Source organism: Sciurus carolinensis, chromosome 19 (assembly GCF_902686445.1).
Source record: "Sciurus carolinensis chromosome 19, mSciCar1.2, whole genome shotgun sequence".
NCBI lineage: Eukaryota > Metazoa > Chordata > Mammalia > Rodentia > Sciuridae > Sciurus > Sciurus carolinensis.
This window is the reverse complement of record NC_062231.1, coordinates 266,664-287,198: the sequence shown is the minus strand read 5'-3', so window position 1 is coordinate 287,198 and position 20,535 is coordinate 266,664. Positions and strand designations below refer to the sequence as shown.

At 39.6% G+C, this 20,535-nt stretch overlaps 1 protein-coding gene across 1 annotated transcript in view; it reads left to right on the top strand.

The window, feature by feature from the left end:
- The first annotated feature begins 270 nt into the window (after positions 1–270).
- Positions 271–20,535, top strand: part of LOC124971130 (uncharacterized) — a 29,940-nt gene continuing 9,675 nt past the window's right edge. The window contains 2 exon segments of the mRNA XM_047534921.1: positions 271–478; positions 735–859. Coding sequence (XP_047390877.1) covers positions 271–478; positions 735–859 — 333 coding nt within the window.

Sequence of the window (20,535 nt, the reverse complement as noted above, 5' to 3'; positions counted from 1 at the left end):
GTTCTGTAGAGTTCATTGTAGAGATATTCCATCTCTTTTGTTAGAGTGGTTCCCAAATATTTTATTTTTTTCTTGAAGCTCTGTTGAAGTGAATAACTTTTCTTAACTTTCTCTTTCAGTCAATTCATCAATAATGTATAGGAGTATCAACTCGTTGCCTGTGGAAACCATTCCTATTTGAAGTCTTTAACAGGTGACGGTGCAGAGCTGCCGCTCTTCTCTGACGGGAGCGAGAATGTTTTCTGGAACAATACATTTGACCGAGCGATCATGGCGTTCCTTGACTGCCTGCAGCAGTTCGAGGAAGAGGCTGAGAAGCAGGAGGGGGATCTCTGCCTGCCCTACAGGATCCTCGTGAAGGAAGGCCGGATGGAGGGCCCCGCAGGCAGCGGGGAATGCTATTCTGTTAGGACTCATCTGAACACAGAGGAACAGTGGACAAAGGCACTCCGATTAAGGCTTCTCAATCTGAAGAGAAGTCTCTCTTGGGCCTCCTCAAGGTATTGTCGAAATTAACTTTCTTTTTAAATCAGTGTGAAAATATTATCAAAATGTGAAGTGAAAGAGCACAACATGTTTGATTCAAAAGGCCAATGGTCAAACCTAGTCTTGATTTAATATGGCCCAGAGCAAACCAAGTCATAGAGACCAGGGGTGAGAGAAGTGGGGTGGTGAGGGGCAAGGGGAAAGGTAAAAGCTTTTTTTCCTTTTTTTTCCCCCCTTTTTCGGTACAGGAGAGCACATCCAGAGGCGCTTTACCACTGAGCCCATCCCCAGCCCTTTTGACTTTGGCACAGGATCTCCCTACGTTGCTGAGCCTGGCCTGCATCTGGCAACCTATCTGCCTCAGCCTCCCAAGGTGCGGGGATTACAGGTGTGTGCCCTGGCTGAGGATTCAATCTTTTTGATGAAATAAACATGATGGGGTACATCATGTTCGTTTCTATGGTTGTGCACGATGTAGATTCACACCATTAAATGCAAACTTGTATTGTGGCATGATGAAACTGGGGGACAACTGTATGTAGTGGACCTTTGGGGAGCCAGGAAGGGGAGAATATTCAAATCTTTTTGAGTGTTAACCCTTCCTCTTTACTCCCTAAAAAACATTCAATAAATTTCTTCATTTTCTTTCATGATTTAAAGCAAAAAAAAAAAAAAAGTATAGGAATACAATTGATTTATGTGTGTTAATTTTATATTTTTCTACTTTACTGAATTCAGTTATGAGTTCTAGAAGTTTTCCGGTGTAGTCTTTTTGGTCTTCTAGATATAGAAACACGTCATTGGCAAATAGGAATTGTTTGAGCTCATCTTTTCCTGTTTGTTTTCTTTTAATTTCTTTCTTCTGTATAATTGCAAGAATTTCAAGGAAAATGTTGAATGGAAGTAATGATAAAGGGCATCCCTATCTTATTCCAGTTTTTAGAGGGAATGCTTTCAATTTTTCTCCATTTAGACTGATGTTGTCCTTAAGTTTAGCATATATAGATTTTACAGTGTTGAGTTATGTTCCCATGATCCTTAGTTTTTCTAGCGTTTTGAACCTGAATGGACGCTGAATATTGTCAAATGCTTTTTCTGCATCTATTGAAAAATCAGTGATTCTGGTCTTTAAGCCTATTGATATGATGAGTGATATTTATTGATTTCCATATGTTGAACCAACCTTGCATCCATGAGATGAATACCACTTAATCATGGTTCACTATCTTTTGAATATATTTTATGTGATTTGCCAGTATTTTATTTAGGATTTTTGCATGTATGTTTATGAGGGACATTGCTCTGAAGTTTTCCTTTCTTGATGTGTCTTTCTTTGCCTTTGGTATCAAAGCGATACCAGATTCACAGAATGAGTTTGGAAGGGTTCAGGAGGCTTGTTTTGATGGAGGAACAAAGACAATAAAATTATATAGCCATCTGTTAAAAGCACTTTCAGGAATAAAGCCTAAAGTCTCATTCCATGAAAATTGATTGCAGACAAAAATAATGGGGCTTATTGGACCATCCCAGGAGCCACAATTAGACCATTTTTCCCCAGTGAATCAGTCTGCAAATTTACTAAGTTCCTGTGTCACATAAAGCATGTTGTGGGGGGCTGTGGGGACATAGAAAAGCAAGTCAACACTGCATTCCTTAAGAGAAAGAGGCGTTCGTTTCTCTGTTGAACTGAGTCCTATACCATGCAAATTCATGGACTGAACATTCAGGGTCATAAAAATGTCAAATGCCATCCCAGTCTACAGGAGGCATGTCCTAGAGCAACTGTCCCCTCTGTTGTCCAAGCAGAGACAGGGAATAGTTGTGGCCCTTGCTGTAGCTAGGTTCAAAAGGGCAAAACCCACATCCCAGACATAAGATTAACCTTTCTGAGGTCTGGTGGAACCGGTGGAAATCTTGATAAGTTGAGCCACAAGACACAGAGTATGGAAATGTGGTCAACAGAACAGCCTTAGGCCATATGGACTCAGCTTCCATGAAAGGCCAGAGAACAGAAGGAGGTAAAATCAGAAATGAATGAGAACCTATTCACCCTGCCTGGTCAGAACCAGCAGGGGCCCTGAAGGCCCACAAGAAATAGGACATAATCCCAGCTGACTGTAGGGTCAGCTTGCATAGCTTTCCTTTAAAATGTGGCATCAAACAGCTTACTGAGAAAGCTGCTTAGGGCCCTTGAGTTTCAGCACACAGTGGACTATATCTGGCCAGCGCCCAAGGAATCTGAAAGAGAGCAGCTGGAAGAGGGCCAATCTGAAGAACACTATCATATTGATCAAGTGAAGTCTTGAGAAACTTTTCAATTTTGCATCAATTTAGAGAAGATTCCTGACTTCACTCAGTACAGAAAGAGGATGAATTTGGAAGATTATTGTGCACATTATAGTGTCTTCCAGGCAAAGGAACAATGACTTATATAGCAAATGTGAAGTCCATTTCAGGACTTTGAGTTACATACAGCACATTCTCAGGGGCAACTTCAAGCCTTGAAGCATGGAGATTACTAATGTAGGCCTGATTTTTGTGCTACAGCCTTTGTGCCAAGGAATTTCACCATCCTATCCAAAATTTTTCCAGTTCAACTCCAGTTGTTGATGTTGAGCCAGATGGCCCTCCTTTTCAATATCAGGCAAGATTCCTCTTAAGCAGTAACCTTAAGTGAGGAAGTAGACTCCTCCTTCTCTATCCCAATCATGCACAATGAGTCATTAATCTTGCACAAATGCATACAAACACAAACACACATGCACACACAAACTAACATAAAAGTCCACCAGAATCCACTGTCCCATGCTGGAGTTGGTGGTCTGGGCAGGTCTCATGACAGTTGCAAGAAACTGGCATATGACTTCTGATCACATACATTCCTGAGTGATCTGTGATGTGCTTCACTTCCCCTTCCAAGTAGTCATCAGAGAGAATATAAGCATCAGTGAGACACAATGTCACAAAAAGTCAGTCTACTGCACTTTTTGCTCTACCTGAGAAATCTCTCCTTGTCCCAGACATCCTGAGCCCACTCTAAGCAGACCTCTCCTCACGACAGTTTGAGAATCAAAGGACAAAGTGTTGACAGGAATCTCTGTTCTGCTGGCCCAGTTTTCTTTCTAACTGAATGATGCTACATTAAAACAAAGAATCCTACTGCTCTGCAGTCCCCAAGATTTCTGTTCACTATCCATGAAGCATGCAACCCAGAATACCATGAAAACAGGCCCTGGCCTGGACGGTCTAGAGAACAAACTTGCTTCAAGCACCTGCAGTTATACTTTTCTTACTTTCTGGGCATGGAAAGTGGTTGTGTTAACCATGGCTTTTACTATTGGTACTCTGTTTCTCTGATATTGGAGCTTTAGTAAACCTTAAGGGCATGCCCTCCTAAGGTATATATTTGTGTGTGTGTGTGTGTGTGTGTGTGTGTGCGTGTATGTTCTGGGGTGAGATTGAAACCAGGAGCATTCTACAACTGATCTACAACTCAACAAGATCCCTAGTCCATTTCAAGTTTCACTTTAAGACAGGGTCTCACTAAATGCCTATGCTGTCTTCAAATTTGCAATCCTTCTGCCTCAATCCCTTGAGTCACTTGTATTACAGAAATGTACCACTGTACCCACTGCATGCCCTCCTAGGGATAGCAATTCCTAGAATAGTTCACTATCTTCCCAGGATGTTCACCTTACCCAAACTAACTGATACAGTTCCCACACCATCAATCCCCTCCCTTTTGGGCTTCCACCCTCCTAGGCCATTATCTGCCTGCCCTAATCATATGAGGTCCATGTACCAAAGAATTAGGAAGGACCCTTGCCCCCAAGAGCCCACTGAATTTATTGAGATATACTAATCCCAAACCTGTGTATGCTGCCTCTTCTTTCCTTCCTGCACAAATACAATAAAGTCTTATTCCCATGTTCTCTATCACCTTCCACACACTCCTGCTGACCAAACCTTGTGCTTCTCACATGGCCCTGTGCAACCATTTTTAGGAAACTAAAAATGGTGTAGTGGTAGTGGTGTGTGCCTGTCAAATCTGTTTCTGAGTCTTACCATACCATATTAAAACATATCCAATTTAATCTTGCAACAATGCCAAAAGTGCCAAACTTCCCAAAAGAATCAGAGAAATAACTTCCATCCCTGATCCTGGATCATGAGGGTGCACAAAGCTCTACCCATCTTAATGCTGGGGAAAAGGAATTGTTGCCAGAGGGTGTGGCTGCTGCAGTTGGGAAAGAGAAACTGTGCAAATACGGTTCCTGTTGCACACAGTCTCTTGTGTCATGGCTGCAAACTTGGGTCACAGAGAAGGCACAGGGGCAGACAAAAGCCCTCAATAGTTAGGAGTAGAGCCTGACTTGAACCCAATATTCAAATGCTAGTTCTCTTCTCACCTCCTCATTTACCTTCACAGTGAACACTTTAAAGTACAAATGACAGGTCTTTTTCTTTTTCCTTTTCTGGTGTCTTTATAATCAGATCAGACTTTCTGGAAGAAGAAAATAGCCTGTTATGAGCTCTTCTCTTCCTGATTGGTATTAGGGCCTGTGATCAGATCTTTGCCAGCCCCTCCGGACTCAGGACTGTAGGAAAATGGTCCTGCCCTGCATGGGAATGAGGATCTGTAAAATTCTTAAGGACTTTCCCGCTATAGTATCATGGCCATTGCTCCACCTATTCAATGCCCCTGGCTGCATATCACATCCTGGACACCACAGTGAAATTAGCTTCAGAACACTACACTTCAGGGACTCTGACAAATGAGCCAGAGAGGCCAGGAGGCGGGCTGCAGAGAGCTCATCGGTGCCAGCAGGAAAGTGCATCTGTGCCTTCTAGTGGTCATGAGAAGCAACAGCAGGAATCTGCGCATCACACCCCAGGATCTTTCATATAAGAAAAAGATTGTCCTCCCAATGGTGGTCACATCTCAGAGACTTGGCTTTCAGAATTTCTTAAACAACAGATTGACTAATACTTCCTTCTCTGAAAGAGAACTAAAGGTCAAAATGTTTACAGGGTTTTGACTATTAGGCTTGGGGGTGATTGAGGGTCTTAAAGGGGATAGTGCAACAGAATTTCCTGGTCTCCTGGGCCCTAGGGAACCGGGTGCCAAGCCCCTTGGATCTCAGTGTCTGTCTACCTGGGTTGTAACTGGCCAATCTGGGATGACTGTCTGCTTGGGGTGTCAGTGAGGCCATCAAAAAAAGCTTTTTACAAAGTGGTGAAAAATATTGTGTTCTTGGATGAGAGACCAAAACTGGGCATAAGTGGTCATCTCCAAGTTTGCACTTGGAAGGATCATGAAAATTAGAATTCATGAACAACCCTGAGTCTGATAGTGTAGTTTTGGGTGAGGCCTGAGAATCTGCATTTCTATCAAGTTCTCTGGTGAAATTAATGTTGGTCTGGGGTCCACTTTTTAGAGTGGACTAATGGTGTGACTTAGGTTGGACTGCATCTTACTAAATAATACGGGACAGAGAGATGTGAATGATGGAAACATGAGTTTAAAGCAATAATTCTGTAGAGGGGGCCCACTGTGGTGACACTGACATGCTTTATATTCCAAGTATCAAATTATCTGCATCCCTGCCTGGCCTATGTGGACAGGCTATGTCCCATTCTTCAACAAACTACCTGCTATCTGCAGAGAAAACAGAACTGCAATAATGTTAAGAGCAACCCAAGTTACCATGAAAGTGGAGATTCTTGTGACACTTTTCAGAGACCAGATCCTGAAACCCAGGGAGATTAAGATATTTTCTTCTAATCATAAAATCTGTAAGAATTTCTGGTTAAGAATCCAATGAGAACTGGTCAGCATGGGCCAAATTGACCTATAATTATTGTGGCAGTGGGAGCTTGACAGTCTGAAATCATCCAGCTGTCAGTCAAAGGACAAGAGGAGGACCTGGGCAGAATGCTCTGGGAACATCTCAGGAATTCTCAATGAAATTGGAATGCAGAAGAAGCACACTCTTTCTCTCCACTCAGAGAGGACCCACTCTCTGAAACTCACTACCTTGAAAGTTTTCCCTTTCTCTTGTCTTATCCCTTAAATAAACTCCTGCCTGTTACTATAAGCAACATGTCTGAAATCTTTCCCACTTGATCACAAGAACTGGGAATGAAGGATGGGGAATCTTTGCTCTTCATCAATTTCCCAGAAATCACCTCCCTGTATCACTAAACTTTTCAAATTTCTCATTATCTGCACTGATCTTGTTCCAGCTACACTCTCAAGATTTCTGGGGCCTCAGATTCCAATTCTTTCAGGAAAAGCCAAAGGGAAACATTGTAAGATAGAGGTTAACACCAGGACTGTCTTTCTCTTCCTCACACTCTAGTGTGTGGGTACACCAGGAGATAAATTTGGACCAAGTTCCTGAGCAGCAAAGACCGTTGGTCCTCACTGCAGCATCCAAATAGCAAATGAGGTCAGAATGGTCATCAGCACAGTCTGCCAGCCCAGGTTTTAGATGTCTTCACAAGATAGATGTAAATTTCCATTTCGACCTCCTTTACACAAAAATTTTCATGTGAGACATTTCATGATAGAGATTTACATCACAAATGGGAAGTCTCTGTGCTGTAAAACCAGCATGATTTTATAAAAGGATCATGTCCAGCCTGTAGGCTCCAGCACATGGGGCTCTGGTGGAAGCTTGGTCCAAGAAGACCACTGTGCATTTAGTCAATCAAAACTGAGAAGTGATCTGAGGTTCTCCCTTTCATTCTATTTAGCCTAACCAAACTGCAATTCTGATTGGCCAATCAGAATTGATTTTTGCTCTGACACCCCAGCAACTGGAATCCACAGCATGGCTATACTTGTTATAGTCACTCAAGAATGCACCTCAGTTGATGTGGTTCTTAATATGTATTGTAGATGTAATGAAAAATAATTTTCCTGTAACTAGAAAGAAATGTACATTTGTTACAAATGTATGCCTAATGTAAAACATGAATCTATTATATGGAAATAAAGCAAGAACTTTCAGAGTTGATTTATCCATTAGTAACAATAGGTACAGTGCCTACCTCCCAAGGAAATATTTTAATCTGAAATTCAAAGAAAAATAAATACAATCTGTCCTAGATTATATTCAATTCATACCAGCCAAATAGCAATATGTAACGTTAAACCTTTTCATAGAAAAATAACAGAATGAATCAAACATCATTACCCTATGTAAATGTATGATTACGCAAATGGTATGCTATTACTCCATGTACAGAGACACATGTATCACATTTGTTTACAATAAAAATAAATTTAAAAAATAAATAAGTAAATAAATAAAAGAGAGTTGGGCGACTTCTTGTTGTTAGAGGCCAGAGGTGGTACGGCCAGACCCGTCATAGGAGGGGGCCAATGAAGGCAGAAGAAAGTATCTAGGACTCTCAAAAGCCATGCCTCAACACATGAGCAGAATTAGGTAATTCTCAAGGCTTGCATGGACTTAGCCTTTTTTCCCCTACATGTTTTGTTGGTGCATTATAGTTATACATAATGCTGAAAGTTGTTACATATTCACACATGCAAACAATATAACAATATAATTTGGCCAATATCACTCCCCAGTACTTGCCTCCTCTCTTCCCAATGCCCACCCATTGGTCCCTTTCTTCTACTGATTTTTCATTCCTAGTCTTTTGAAGAGCCTCCATACTTATTTCCATAGTACTTGTACTAATGTAAATTTCCACCAGCAAAAGTGTTCATTTTCTCCACATCAGCTCCAACATTTATTTGTATTTTTGATGATTGCCATTCTGACTGGTGTGAGATGAAATCTCAGTGTAGTTTTGATTTGCATTTCCCTAATTGGTAATGATGTTGAACACTTTTTCATATATTTTTTGGCCATTTGTATTTCTTCTTTTGAGAAATATCTGCTTACCTCATTTGTCCATTTATTAATTGAGTTATTTAATTTTTTTGGAGACTTAATCTTCTGTTGTTCCCTGTTACCATTCTCTTGACTCTCAAACCCCAAAAGAAAGGGAATTGAGAACAAAAATAAGTCAGTAAATACTCTTAGTTTCAAATGACAGAAAACCAATTTAAACTAACAGGAAAAGGGGGTCGTTTTCTATTACAAGTAAAAACCCTGGGGGTAGTTCTGACAGCAGGCACAACTGGTTTCAGTAATCCACTGTCTTTTCAGTTCCCATTCTATTTTTTGCGTCCCCTGTAGCTGCAAAATGGCAGTAAGCTTTCCATTACTTCCTACCAGTAATTTGTGGGCCTCTTAATCTGTCTGGACTAGCTCAAGTCAACTTGTTCAGGGGGTTTCTGTGCTCTGGCTTCTTAGGCCTGGTCACATGCCCCATTCACCCCAAATGGGGTGAAATGCAAAGGAGGATGCCAGGAAAAATCAGCAGCAACTTATGGAAGAAGAGGAAATGGATACACCCTTTACACACACTCCCCTCTGATCTGCAAGGGAACAGCTGTCTACACCATAGAGCTGGGAAACCACTGTCCATGTCACCTCATGGCACTGTCCAAGAACATCCCCACTTCAAGGAAGAGGAGACCAGGGCTCATGGGGAGTTAAACTTCCTGCCCAAGTTCACTGGCCTTGAATGTGGTAGAACCAGAATATGAAGCCAAATTCAGTCTCCAAAGGGGTGTTTTGAATCAATCTTGGTCTCCAGGCTCACTGCTAGTCTCCTGCACATAGAAGAGAATTATGAGAGATGTAGAGGTAAGAAGAGGGAAAGCAGGTAGGATGAAGACTTCCTGACAGCACCACACAGAGACCTTGCACTGGTCACTTTATTGCTGGGTTTGTGAGGCTTCCTGCCTGATCATGTCTTTTATAGGTTTCCATACATATTTATATTCATGTCACTTTTATAATTTTGCCACTTTTATTGTTATTGTTTTTACTTATTTTTCCTAAGTAAACTTGCTCGTTATATTTACAAAACTGTATTTAAAACCCCAAATGTTTATGGCAATTGTCAATCAAAATGAGTACCAATTGCCTTAAATAAAATCATCTTCAAAATCCCATGGAACTACTAAATCAAATACTGGTCATCTATACATCATTCAAAATCATCCCACGTCTCAGGCAGGGTCTTCAGATGAACTTTGGAGACTTAGAGCTACTGAGTCACACCAGAACACAAAGGACCCCTGTCCTCCTCTGCCACATGCAGTTTTCCAGACATAACTGCAATCTTCCTTGCACCCTAAGAGTAAGTGAGGGAAGTCCCAGCTCTTCTCAATCAGGAGACCAGGATGCTCTACTCCAAATGTGGTCAAGTCCACAAACCTCACCTTAAGGCTTCTGATTCTGGCCACAGCATCCTTAGTTTCTGACCACATACCCTTGTAGACATTATCTTATTCAGGGTTCATGGTGTCTTCCAGCACTTTCTTGCCTGACCATTGTGTCATATTATAACTCCCAATTTACCGTTCTTTGATTATTACTGGTTAAGTGCTCTTTGAAGAAGAGACCAGGTTTGCACAGAATCCCCAGGAAGCTTTGCAGCACTAAGCTGAGCACAGTACCATGTTTGTCCACTGTCCTTCTGTCCAGTTGCTGCTCAAATTTCTGCCAGAGGCCAATCTCCATGGGAAGACAGAGAAGCCACCAACTACAAAAGCAAAAAGAACTTTTGAGAGCATCTCAGGGGTCGGGGGGATCTACTCACTGTACAAAGAAGAAAGCTAGCTCTGAAAGTCCTTGTCTCACCAACTTGCACAAGCTGCTGGGTGAGAGTTGTACTGAATTGGTGTCCCCTGACTCCTGGCAAACATTTATCTTTTATTCAACTGAGAATATTTCCACCCCAAATTACATTGAGCTCCTGCATCCAAGGACAGAGAATGCAAACCTCTCACTGTAGAATAATCTCTTCTCTGTAGTATGGCCATGTAGTCACAATAACTTTTTTCTCACCTGGGGCATGAATCACCTGACTTGTTAGATTCTAGTGATCCCATAGAAATAGAAATCAGAAGCATGGGTCACCTGAAAATATCTAAACAACCCCACTCTACCCTGCCCTCATCTCTGAGACTCTGAGGCTTTCCATCCTGTGGTTGGGGAAGGCTCAATGCGACTGCTTAAAATCATATGTTGCACATAGACTAAATTTTATTTTTCTCAGGAAGCAAAATAGAGTCACTGCCTGTGAGGCAGGCTATGACCTCAACCCTTTTCTCTCACAGTTGAAATCTCCTGCTCTCTGCTGCTCAGCGCTGTCCCACAACTGAGCTTCTGTCTGGTCACCTCTGGCTTCTTTCCCAGTGCTGGTTGTGGATGACCAGGAAGGGACACTGAGAGCTGAGGAGGGGGTGAAAGACACAAAGAGACAAAATCTTTCAGGGGCATAGCTTGTTCCAAGGAAACAGAATTCCAAGGAAGACTGGTCTTGTGGATAAACAAGAAATCAGAAATCCTCCCCCAACCAAAAATCCTTCATCTATCCTCACTGTTGGCTTTAAAGTTTTGGGTAAGATCTTTATATTATACTGGTTATTTCATAATAACTAAAAACTAGGAGGAAACTAAATATTCAAGAGGAAAAGTCTGGCTGGATCAGTCATGTTACAACTGCTCTACAAGCTCTTATTCAGTCTTAAATATAATGACACTGCTTTCCACCTGAACAGATTCAGCACAACTACGCTTCCCAGTCAATCCATCAACAGAAATGGTCCCATTTCATAAATAGACCAAAACTTGTCTCCAAAATACCTTGGGTGCTGTTACTGAGAAGTAAAAGTCAAAAATACTGAAAAGGAACATGGAACCAAATTGTTGGAATCAAAGCCTAATGATTAAATGTCTTTAAGTACATTCCAGTGTTTTCTGAATCTCTCCCCCAATGGAGGTTGCCAAAGGTGTTAGAGACTGAGAGAAAGGTAGAGGTTCCAGGGTGCTATACAGAGGAGCAGAAAACATCCCACCCCCAACTGCACTGATCCACAGGTGAAAGGATCCAGGCAGCAGGGAGTCTCAAGACCTCTCACATTTAAATATGAGAAAGAGAAGTAGTGTGCATTTTAGAGGATTAGTGAGAGACTTTATGTATTTATTTATTGGCAAGTCTATGGAGTTGTTTACAACATGAGGAAAATCCAGAATTGACTTTCTTAGACTCACAAAAAAAATCAAATATTTTATTTTGACTATCAAATGACTTTATTGTTTTTTATCAGAAATACAAGCATGAAGCATTTTCTGGAATGTCTATTAGCATACTCTCTATCTTAATAGGCAATGGAACACTGTAGTTAAGATTACAGATTCTAAAGCCACACAAACATTGTCACTTGCTAGGTGTATGATACTTAACCTCTCTGAGTCTCAATCTTCAAGTCTGTGTACTGCAAACAATAATAAGGCTTAATTCAAAGTACTTTTGGCTTACACTAAGCACTTGATGTATGTAAACTCTTGGAAAATCAAATATTTCTTTCCTTAAAGAGAGAGACCCTTGAGTTCCTCTTAACAATAAGTCTTCTCTGTATTATGTGACTTTTTGCACCACTGAAATTTTGGGTGCAAGGCAGGACACATACAACTCCCTTTTGAAACAGATCAACTCTATGCATAAAGACAAGCAGGCAGGGATGAATAGTTTATGATGCTGTCTTTTTTCACTTGTAAAACATAGAGTGGCTACAATTAAGGATGCACACCTGGGCAAGGCCTCTATGGTTTTTTAAGAAGGCAGGGGAGCACCAAAAACCCTGGAGAGCACCCAAGTTGGCCTTGGCTTGTGTAAGTCTGCCATCATGTGGCCACCACAGGTACTTCTTTGAAAAAATGGCCCACCAGTAAGTTTGGTTTTGAAAGGGTCTGCACTTTCTGACCATCACTTCTGTGATGATGGCTGTTTTTGCCTCTAGTCAGAGTGTGGGTCCAAGATACAGATTAAATTCAGTTGGAGGAAAATCAGGTTCTAATGTTGCCAACCAGGTCTGAGTCTTTTCCAGGGCACCTGTCTGGTCTGCTGTTAGCCTCCCCCAAAGTGGGCAGCTGTGTATTGATAACTCCCCAAGGAACTGAAATGACTTTTTAAAATATAATTTTGCATAGATAAGATGTCAAGTCAGCACTTTGGGGAAGTCTTATAATAGGAAGAGTCCCAGGTAACCAATTTCTTAGTACTAGAATCCAACAGAATATAGACCTCTGGTAACCAGGGACACATATTCTAGAGACAGTCCCTTATTCAGTTCATGTTTTGAAGAGAGATGTGCAAGGGAGCAAGATTAATTCTTGATTTCTCAAAACAGACGAATGGATAAAGAAACACTGGTGTATATATATACACAATGGAATACTATTCAGCCATAAAGAAGAATAGTATTATGGCATTTGCAAATAAATGGATGGAATTGGAGAATATCATGCTAAGTTAAATAAGCCAAGCCCAAAAAACCAAAGGCCGAATGTTTTCCCTGATAAGTGGAGGATGATATATAATGGGGGTGGGGGTGGGAAATGAGAGAATAATGGGGGAACTTTAGAATATGTAGAAGAAAATGAGAGGGAGGGGGTATGAACAATGGTGGAATGAGAAAAACATCATTGCCCTATGTACATGTATGATTACATGAATGGCATGAATTTGCATTATGTACAACCATAGAAACAAAATTATGTACCCCATTTGTGTACAATGAATCAAAATGCAGTCTGTAAAAAATTAAAAGCTAAATAAATAAATAAATAAACAAATAAATATATAAAAACCTTCTAAGGTCCTAGGCACAGAAAGCCCAGATGTTGACTCAGTGCTCACAACAGACACTATGGCCTCATATTGAGAGCTACCCACAGGTTAAAGAGGGCAACCCAGGGAAGACGGATGAGGTAAGTCCTCATCTGTGATCACATCTGAGAAGTCTTTTGACATTCCCCTTCTGTGTTTGGGGGCAGGAATTGCAGGGGTCCTACAATGACAGGAGGAGGTTATCCCTTGTTTAAACTGGCAGAACTTTTATGTTCTAGACATGGCTGGTAGGGTGGATATTTAAGTATTGGATACAAGTTTTTCTACTCAAATATTTATCCTAGACCTTATTTTTTGACCCAGTATCATGACTGTATGGAAGCATATTCTTATGTTTATATATACCTGATCTGGGTATAAAAAATTTTCAAAGGGAGTATCCCCTGTGGAGTCAGCTGGGTGGTCAACACGAATTACTGTCTTACATGTAAGTCTCTTTGCAGAGTTTCAGGCAGATCATCATGGAGCTACTTGTTCATTCCTCCTTGGGGAATGAACAAGTGCACCACATAACCAATAAATGATATCTCTGGTCTAAGGATAGATGAGGTTTCTGGAGAAGGGTCTCCACAGACAGGAACTGAAAATAACCAAGATAGGTCCAGGACAATTACACAACTATGGGGACTCCCCTAAAGCCTATCCCAGGAATCTACCACTTGAACTACCTACATTCACATCCCTAAAAACATCTAGACTATATTACCCCGCCCCCCGCAACCTAATAGGTGTAAATCTCCAGATTACATGTAGAAATAACAGAAAAAAAATTCCACATCATGTTCAATGTTTACTTGGGACTGAGTATTTCTTTTCTCTTACTACTGTTTTTGTTTTAGCTACCTGTCCCAGGTAGCCCATGTACCCACCAGTTCCATTGTACTTCTAGTTATTTTACATTACTTAAAAACGAACACCTTTACCACCAGGAAATTATGACATAAAGAGGAGTGAGGTTTACACAAACAAATGAGGTAAAAGTAGTTTACAACTTTTTCATGATTGTGCCAAACCACAAAACGAGTCTGTATAGTCACACCAGGTAAGGAGTGTGTTCTCACATGCCTTTATAATATGCAAGTTAGAAATATTATTTCTTGTAGCAGTTCAGCCTTTCAATGCATGTAGAATGTGATGCAATTCAATTGAACCTTCATTCAGTCAAGCTGCAGGGAGAGTGTATGTGTGTCCTGTTGGGCTGGATCAGTATCATTGGGCTGTCATGACAGCACCACGGATGGGGTTAAACAGATATTTATTTGTGCTATTTCCAGAGTCTGTATATCAAGGTGCTTGCTGGAATAAGTTCCTTTGATGAACAACACTCTTTGACAGGTAGATTGCTATCTTCTGTCTCTATATTTGCATGCCATTTTCCTATGGTTCTCTCTGTCTTTATTGATGCTTTTTATATGGAGAAAAAGTTAGACTTTACATCAATTAGCTGAATTAACATTAATCATGTCTTTTAAAACCATATATTTAAATAGAGTCACAGTCCGTGGCACTAGGCATTTACTACATAAATATATGAGTTTTGGGGAGATGACACGATTCAGCTGGTAACATAACCTAGTCTCCTGCCGAAGACAGACTCCCAGAAAAGGGAATGCTGTGTGAAGAGATCTGCACATGTAACATTTTAATAGCTACAGTTAGATTACACCACAACTTGGTTGTAACTGCTTCTCTGCATCCAATATTCTCTGGGTGTTGACATTTAAAAAGTTATTTTTCTTGGTTAATCTCTTGTCTATGTGGAAAATAAAATCCCACTGTTCCATTTTTTTCCAATTTCCCAAGTGACAAGCTTGAGTTACCTTTTAGGTGATTATCAGCAATTTAGTTTTTTTCTTCCCTGAGTCATACTCAGATTCTGAGCTCCGTGTTGTGCTTTCTTGCACCTTGTAGTCTACAAGCATTTTCCCCAATGAGGAACCTGGGTTGGCATAGCTCTGTTACTGAAGACTTCCCTTAACATGAAGGAAGGATTTGAAGTAGTTTCTCAAGTCAAAAGGTCCTTCTGGGACATCTTCTCTAAGTTCTCTCTTTAAAATGGAGAAGAAAAAAAATAAATAAAATAAAATGGAGAAGAAATAACATTTCTCTAAATAACATCCTCTATACCAGGAAACCAGATTTTGAGAAGCTTAGAAGGAATTTCATACAGTTCTATCTAGGGCACTTCTCGGTTACAACATTTCTTATTCCCATCAGGCTTGAAAAGTGAAAATTATTCAAAAAGCAGGATTTGTGATATGCTGCTGAGAAGCCATTTGATATCTAGAAGGCTGTGTTTTTTCATCTCTACAATTGGATGTTTTTAAAAGGACACAGTTGGCTAATGGCTTTACTGGAACTATTGATATAAGTAGGTGCTGTGCCTCCACAACTGACAAAACACCTTGAAGTTACTGTGTAGATACTGCTTAACCATTATCTGACACCATATCAATTCTCTTTTAGAAGATTATAACCTTTTCATCATGGACACATGTCATCCATGTGTCCTAATACAATATGTCAACTCATCCTTGTCTGAAATCCAGATTATAGTTCTCTGATGTTTCATGGTACTGTCAATAATTATATGTCCCTCCTTGGATTCCTTTTACTCTATGATCTCAATAGAAAAAAAAAAATTCTGCTGCATGCCTCTACAACCCATGTTCCTCTTAGTTTTCACAACATAGGACTTCGTAGTCCTTTACACCCCTTTAGATCAGCCTGTTCTATAATTGACAAACACTGATTAACTTACCTGATATTCATTACCAACCTATATTTTGACATGTAAAAAGGTGTTGAGATGAATTCTAGATGGTGTTTGCCCTTGATGTAAACTGAACCAGGGATCCCTGGATCCTGGAATGGGAGCCCTGAGATGAGAATTTTCTGTTTATGTTATGCTATGTAATATATAGGCCTGGATTTTATATGCACATGTCACAAATCCTGCTTTTTTGAATAATTTTCACTTTTCAAGCCTGATGGGAATAAGAAATGTTGTAAGATTGTTGTGATCTGGTGGAGGTACTTTGACTTTGGAATCAGACACAGCTCAACCTGAGTCCCAGTCCACCTTCTTATTAGTTTTGGGAGTTTGTCCACAGGAGCAAACACATGTTACAGTATGACCATTAGGTCTAAGCCCAAATTGCAAGATAAATTTGCATTTAATGTATTTAAACAATGGAGTCAAGGCTGTGGAAGATTACAGGGTATGTGTCCCCAACTCCCTGGGACCCTATCTTCTTTTGTTTGCTGTCTGGTAACTGCAATGGGAAAGAACCTGTGACCAGTATCAAGTGGGCAAGAATGATCTACTTTTGGACACCTCCTGCTCCTACTCAGGGTATTGTTTCTCCTACTTTTTGGGTCTGAGGAGAAATATTAGTAAGGAACTGTATCCCTCAATGCTAGCATTTAAAGAGATAGACCAGGCTCTTGAACTCACTGACATCAGGGGGCCCATAGCTCTCAAATCTGGAACTTACCTTCTTTGAACTGAGGTATGCTGGAGAGAGTCAACTTGAGTGTGCAGTTCCCCAAACACATATAGTTCAGTAGTAATAGTTTAGAGTCATATAAAGAATATTCTGGATATGCTGGGTTGTTATTTAAATTGATTGCAACATTTTTTTTGTACTGTTAATGTGAGTACTAGAAATATTTAAATTACCCTTGTGCTTTACATGTTGCTTTCATTGGACACTGTTGCTTTAGGGAATTGCTTCCTAGTTCAAAATTCAACTGTCTTTTAACAAGATCAGAGAGCCAAAAAGTTACATACAATTTTATAGTAATTGTCCTTATATTATTTTCATTCATGAATAATATAGAGGCAAATATAATCCATATGCTGAAATGACCTTATATGCTAAGTTAAATGCAAATGCTTTGCTGTTTGGAGGCTTTGGGATGAAATTCCCAGACTTCAAGAGAAAAAAATAATGGTGCAACAAAGAGCCTGTCATTCTGGTTTTATTCGTGCCTGGATTGGACATTATTCCCTGTCACTCAAAGAGAAGGCCACTGGTTGGTCTGAATCCCTGTCCAATCCTTAGTATGGTCAGCGAGGAGGGGGCGGACTTCCACAATCTGGTAGGGTTTTTTCCTCCTATGTCCGCCATTCTTGCCAGTCCGCTCTAGGATTGACTTTCACATTTTGGAGTCCCTTGTTGCTCTGCTGTGGGGGGTGCTGAAGATCCCCAGGGAGCAGACCTGGCTCCTGAGCACCAAGAAATGGTGAGTGTGCAGGGGCATCATGAGCCTGGGGAGGGAGTTCGGGAGTGGGAAGAGATTATTGGAACTGGGATCTGGCTATGGCGGGAACAGGAGCTGGCGCACGTGACTCCAAGCAATCTCTGGAGTCTGCAGGCCTGAGTCCTCCTCTGGGGTAGTATCCTCTCTGTCCCACTGGCCATCCAGGTGGGGAGCGTGTCAGTGGCAGACGCCTCACAACCTTCCCTATCCCCACGGGTACCCTCATCCCTGACTCAAATTTTAATTGTCACCTGTGTGCCTGCAGCCCACCATCTTCCGAGATGCTGGTGCCTGACCATGGGAAGATAAATGTAATCAAATCTCCACATGCCATTCCTGCAGGAGAGGAGCTGTGGTCTATAGGAACCTCGTTTCTTCCTGAGCTAGCTAGTTTTCATTTTTACTTTATTTTTTCTTTACTTTCATTCTTTCCTTTTTTTTTTTTTTTTAACTAGAAGTTGAAAGGAGGGATACTTTACCACTGAGCTATATCCCTGGTACATTTTTTTTTTTCCCTTTATTTTGAGACAGGTCTAGCTAAGTTGCTGAGGTTGACCTTGTTATGGTTTGTTTTATCTGGACTTTTCTATTGCAATTAAGTGTATAATTTTCACATACTTATGAATTCATGTATGAATTTTGTTAATTATATGTACTTATTTTTTTCTCATAATTGAAAGTTTCTTAGCTAAATTTATATGTATTTGACTTTGCGGATGAATTTTAGAACTCTATAGTCTGGTTCCTTGTTTCATTAAAAGTAAAGCATGTTGAATTTTTAAAATTATTGCCTTATAGTTATACCTAATATTTGGATTAATTTTGACACAATCATACAAGCATGGAATATAATTTGCTCCCCTGTAGTACCCAGTAGTTCTGCTTTCCCTCTCCTACCTTTCTCTATCTTTCTTTTATTTATTTATAGTTTTTAAGTTACATCCTTATAGATACACATAAAGGTAGAATTGGCTGTGATATAGTCATATATGTACATAGCAATTTTGATGGGAATATATTGTAGGTTAATTTGGGGAAAAATATCATCTTTGTACTGATGTTTTATCATCTAAACATGGGTTGTGTAATTGAGTCTTTTATGTGCTTCTGATGATTTTTGTTTTCTCATAAGTTCTACATATTTTCTTTCTAAACATGTGAAATACCACATGTATATGGCACCTATATAAAACAAATATTATGCTTATTCTATATTTTAAACTGGATCTACTATGACCAAAAATGTGACTGGCCCCTAGTAATCATTTTTCCCAGATTATTATTGTCTCTTCCAACATGTACATCCTCTTGAATCAGCCTTTTTGGTTTCAAGTATTTTGATAAGTACTGTTATGTTCTTACATGTTTTCATGGTCACAAGTGCTTTAATTTCAGTAAGTCCCTGTGGTGGGGAGTATCATGTATCTTCAATAGCAAAACATTTTCCACACATAGATAATAATAAAATCTTTTTGAGTTTATGAGAATTCACCTGCTTTATATCTTCATCGATACTATTTAATTTTGTCTGTAATGGGACTTTATTTTATATTTCTCTAATTTCTAAAGATTTTTTATGATTATTGAACACTTAGCTATTTTCTGTATAAAAATTGGCATTTCAAGGCTCTTGCCTGCCTTTCTTTTGTGGTTCTGGCTTCAAAGATAAGAAAATAGGTCCAAAAAGGCAGATAAAGTTTGATTTCAGGAAAAAAAAATGGTCTACTTTCAATTATTAAAAACTTTTGTGTTTTTTTTCTTCCCCTGTGTATTTATTTTGTTTCTTGTCTATTTTATATTTGAAGATTGTTTCAAATGAAATTCTAGGGTTTATCTTTGAAAATCCTAACAGGAAAAATAAATGAGGAAAATTTCTCTTTCCTATGGCTGCAGGAAAATGAATATATTTCCTCAATATCATTTGGTAAGGAAATTGTTGAATGACAATTTCACAAAATCTTTCTTGAAGATTTCTTTTTTTTTTAATACTTTTTTGTTTTTAAAACTTTTTTGTTTTTTGTTTTTAATACTTTTTGGTTTTTGACAGTGAATCATCAATTCTATTATCTGGACTTTGGAGTTTGATACAAATCATATGGAATACGATTTGACGAATTCTAGAAATATTCACACAGAATGTATTGTTTACTGAATGATATTGTGGAGATAGCAACAAAAGTTCGTTTCTTTTTAGAAATAGTTACATGATTTTTTTTCAATTTCCTACAAGTCAAAAGATTTATTTCTTTCCTGATTCATACTCAGGCACTTGACCAGTGGTATCCCAAGTGTTTACCCTCATAAGGAATCTGGGTTACTAGCTCTCTTTCTGAAAAGTTTTTTAACATGAAAGAAGGGAAATAATTGTGATGCTACTGGAATGTCTTCTTTAAGCACTCACTTCAAAATGGGGAGGAAATAATATTTCTCCAGATTGACATCCCCTATATCAGGAGCTAACCAGCCTTTGAGGGACTTTGAAGGAATTTCATACAGTTCTGTATCTAGGTAGTTCTCTTTGTGCTGCTGAGTTGCCATCTAATATCTTGTGTTATCTCATCTCTACAATGGGAATAATTTTTGAGGACATAGATGAATAATGCTCTTCATGGAGGCTACAAATATATGTATGTGCTGTGGCCCACAGGTAGACAAAGCACCTGAAAGACACCATGCAGATACTAATTGTTTAACCATTATTGCCTCTCACATGAATTTTCTTTCCAAAACTTGTAATTATCTTTTCACTGTAAATTTGAAAGTTGAATCTTTCTTGCCCGAATTTCAGATTCCAATTCTCTGGTGGTTCAAGGTAGTGCAATTAATTATGTTTCTCCTTGTCCTCCCTTAATTTTATGTCCCCTATAAGAGAGTTCTTTGCTCCATGATGCTATTGCCCATGTTCAGCTATGTTTAGTAAATGACATAAAGTCCTGTATTATTTGCTGATTTGTAAAGGAGGATTGAGATTACTTCTGGCTCCTATCTGTCCTTGTT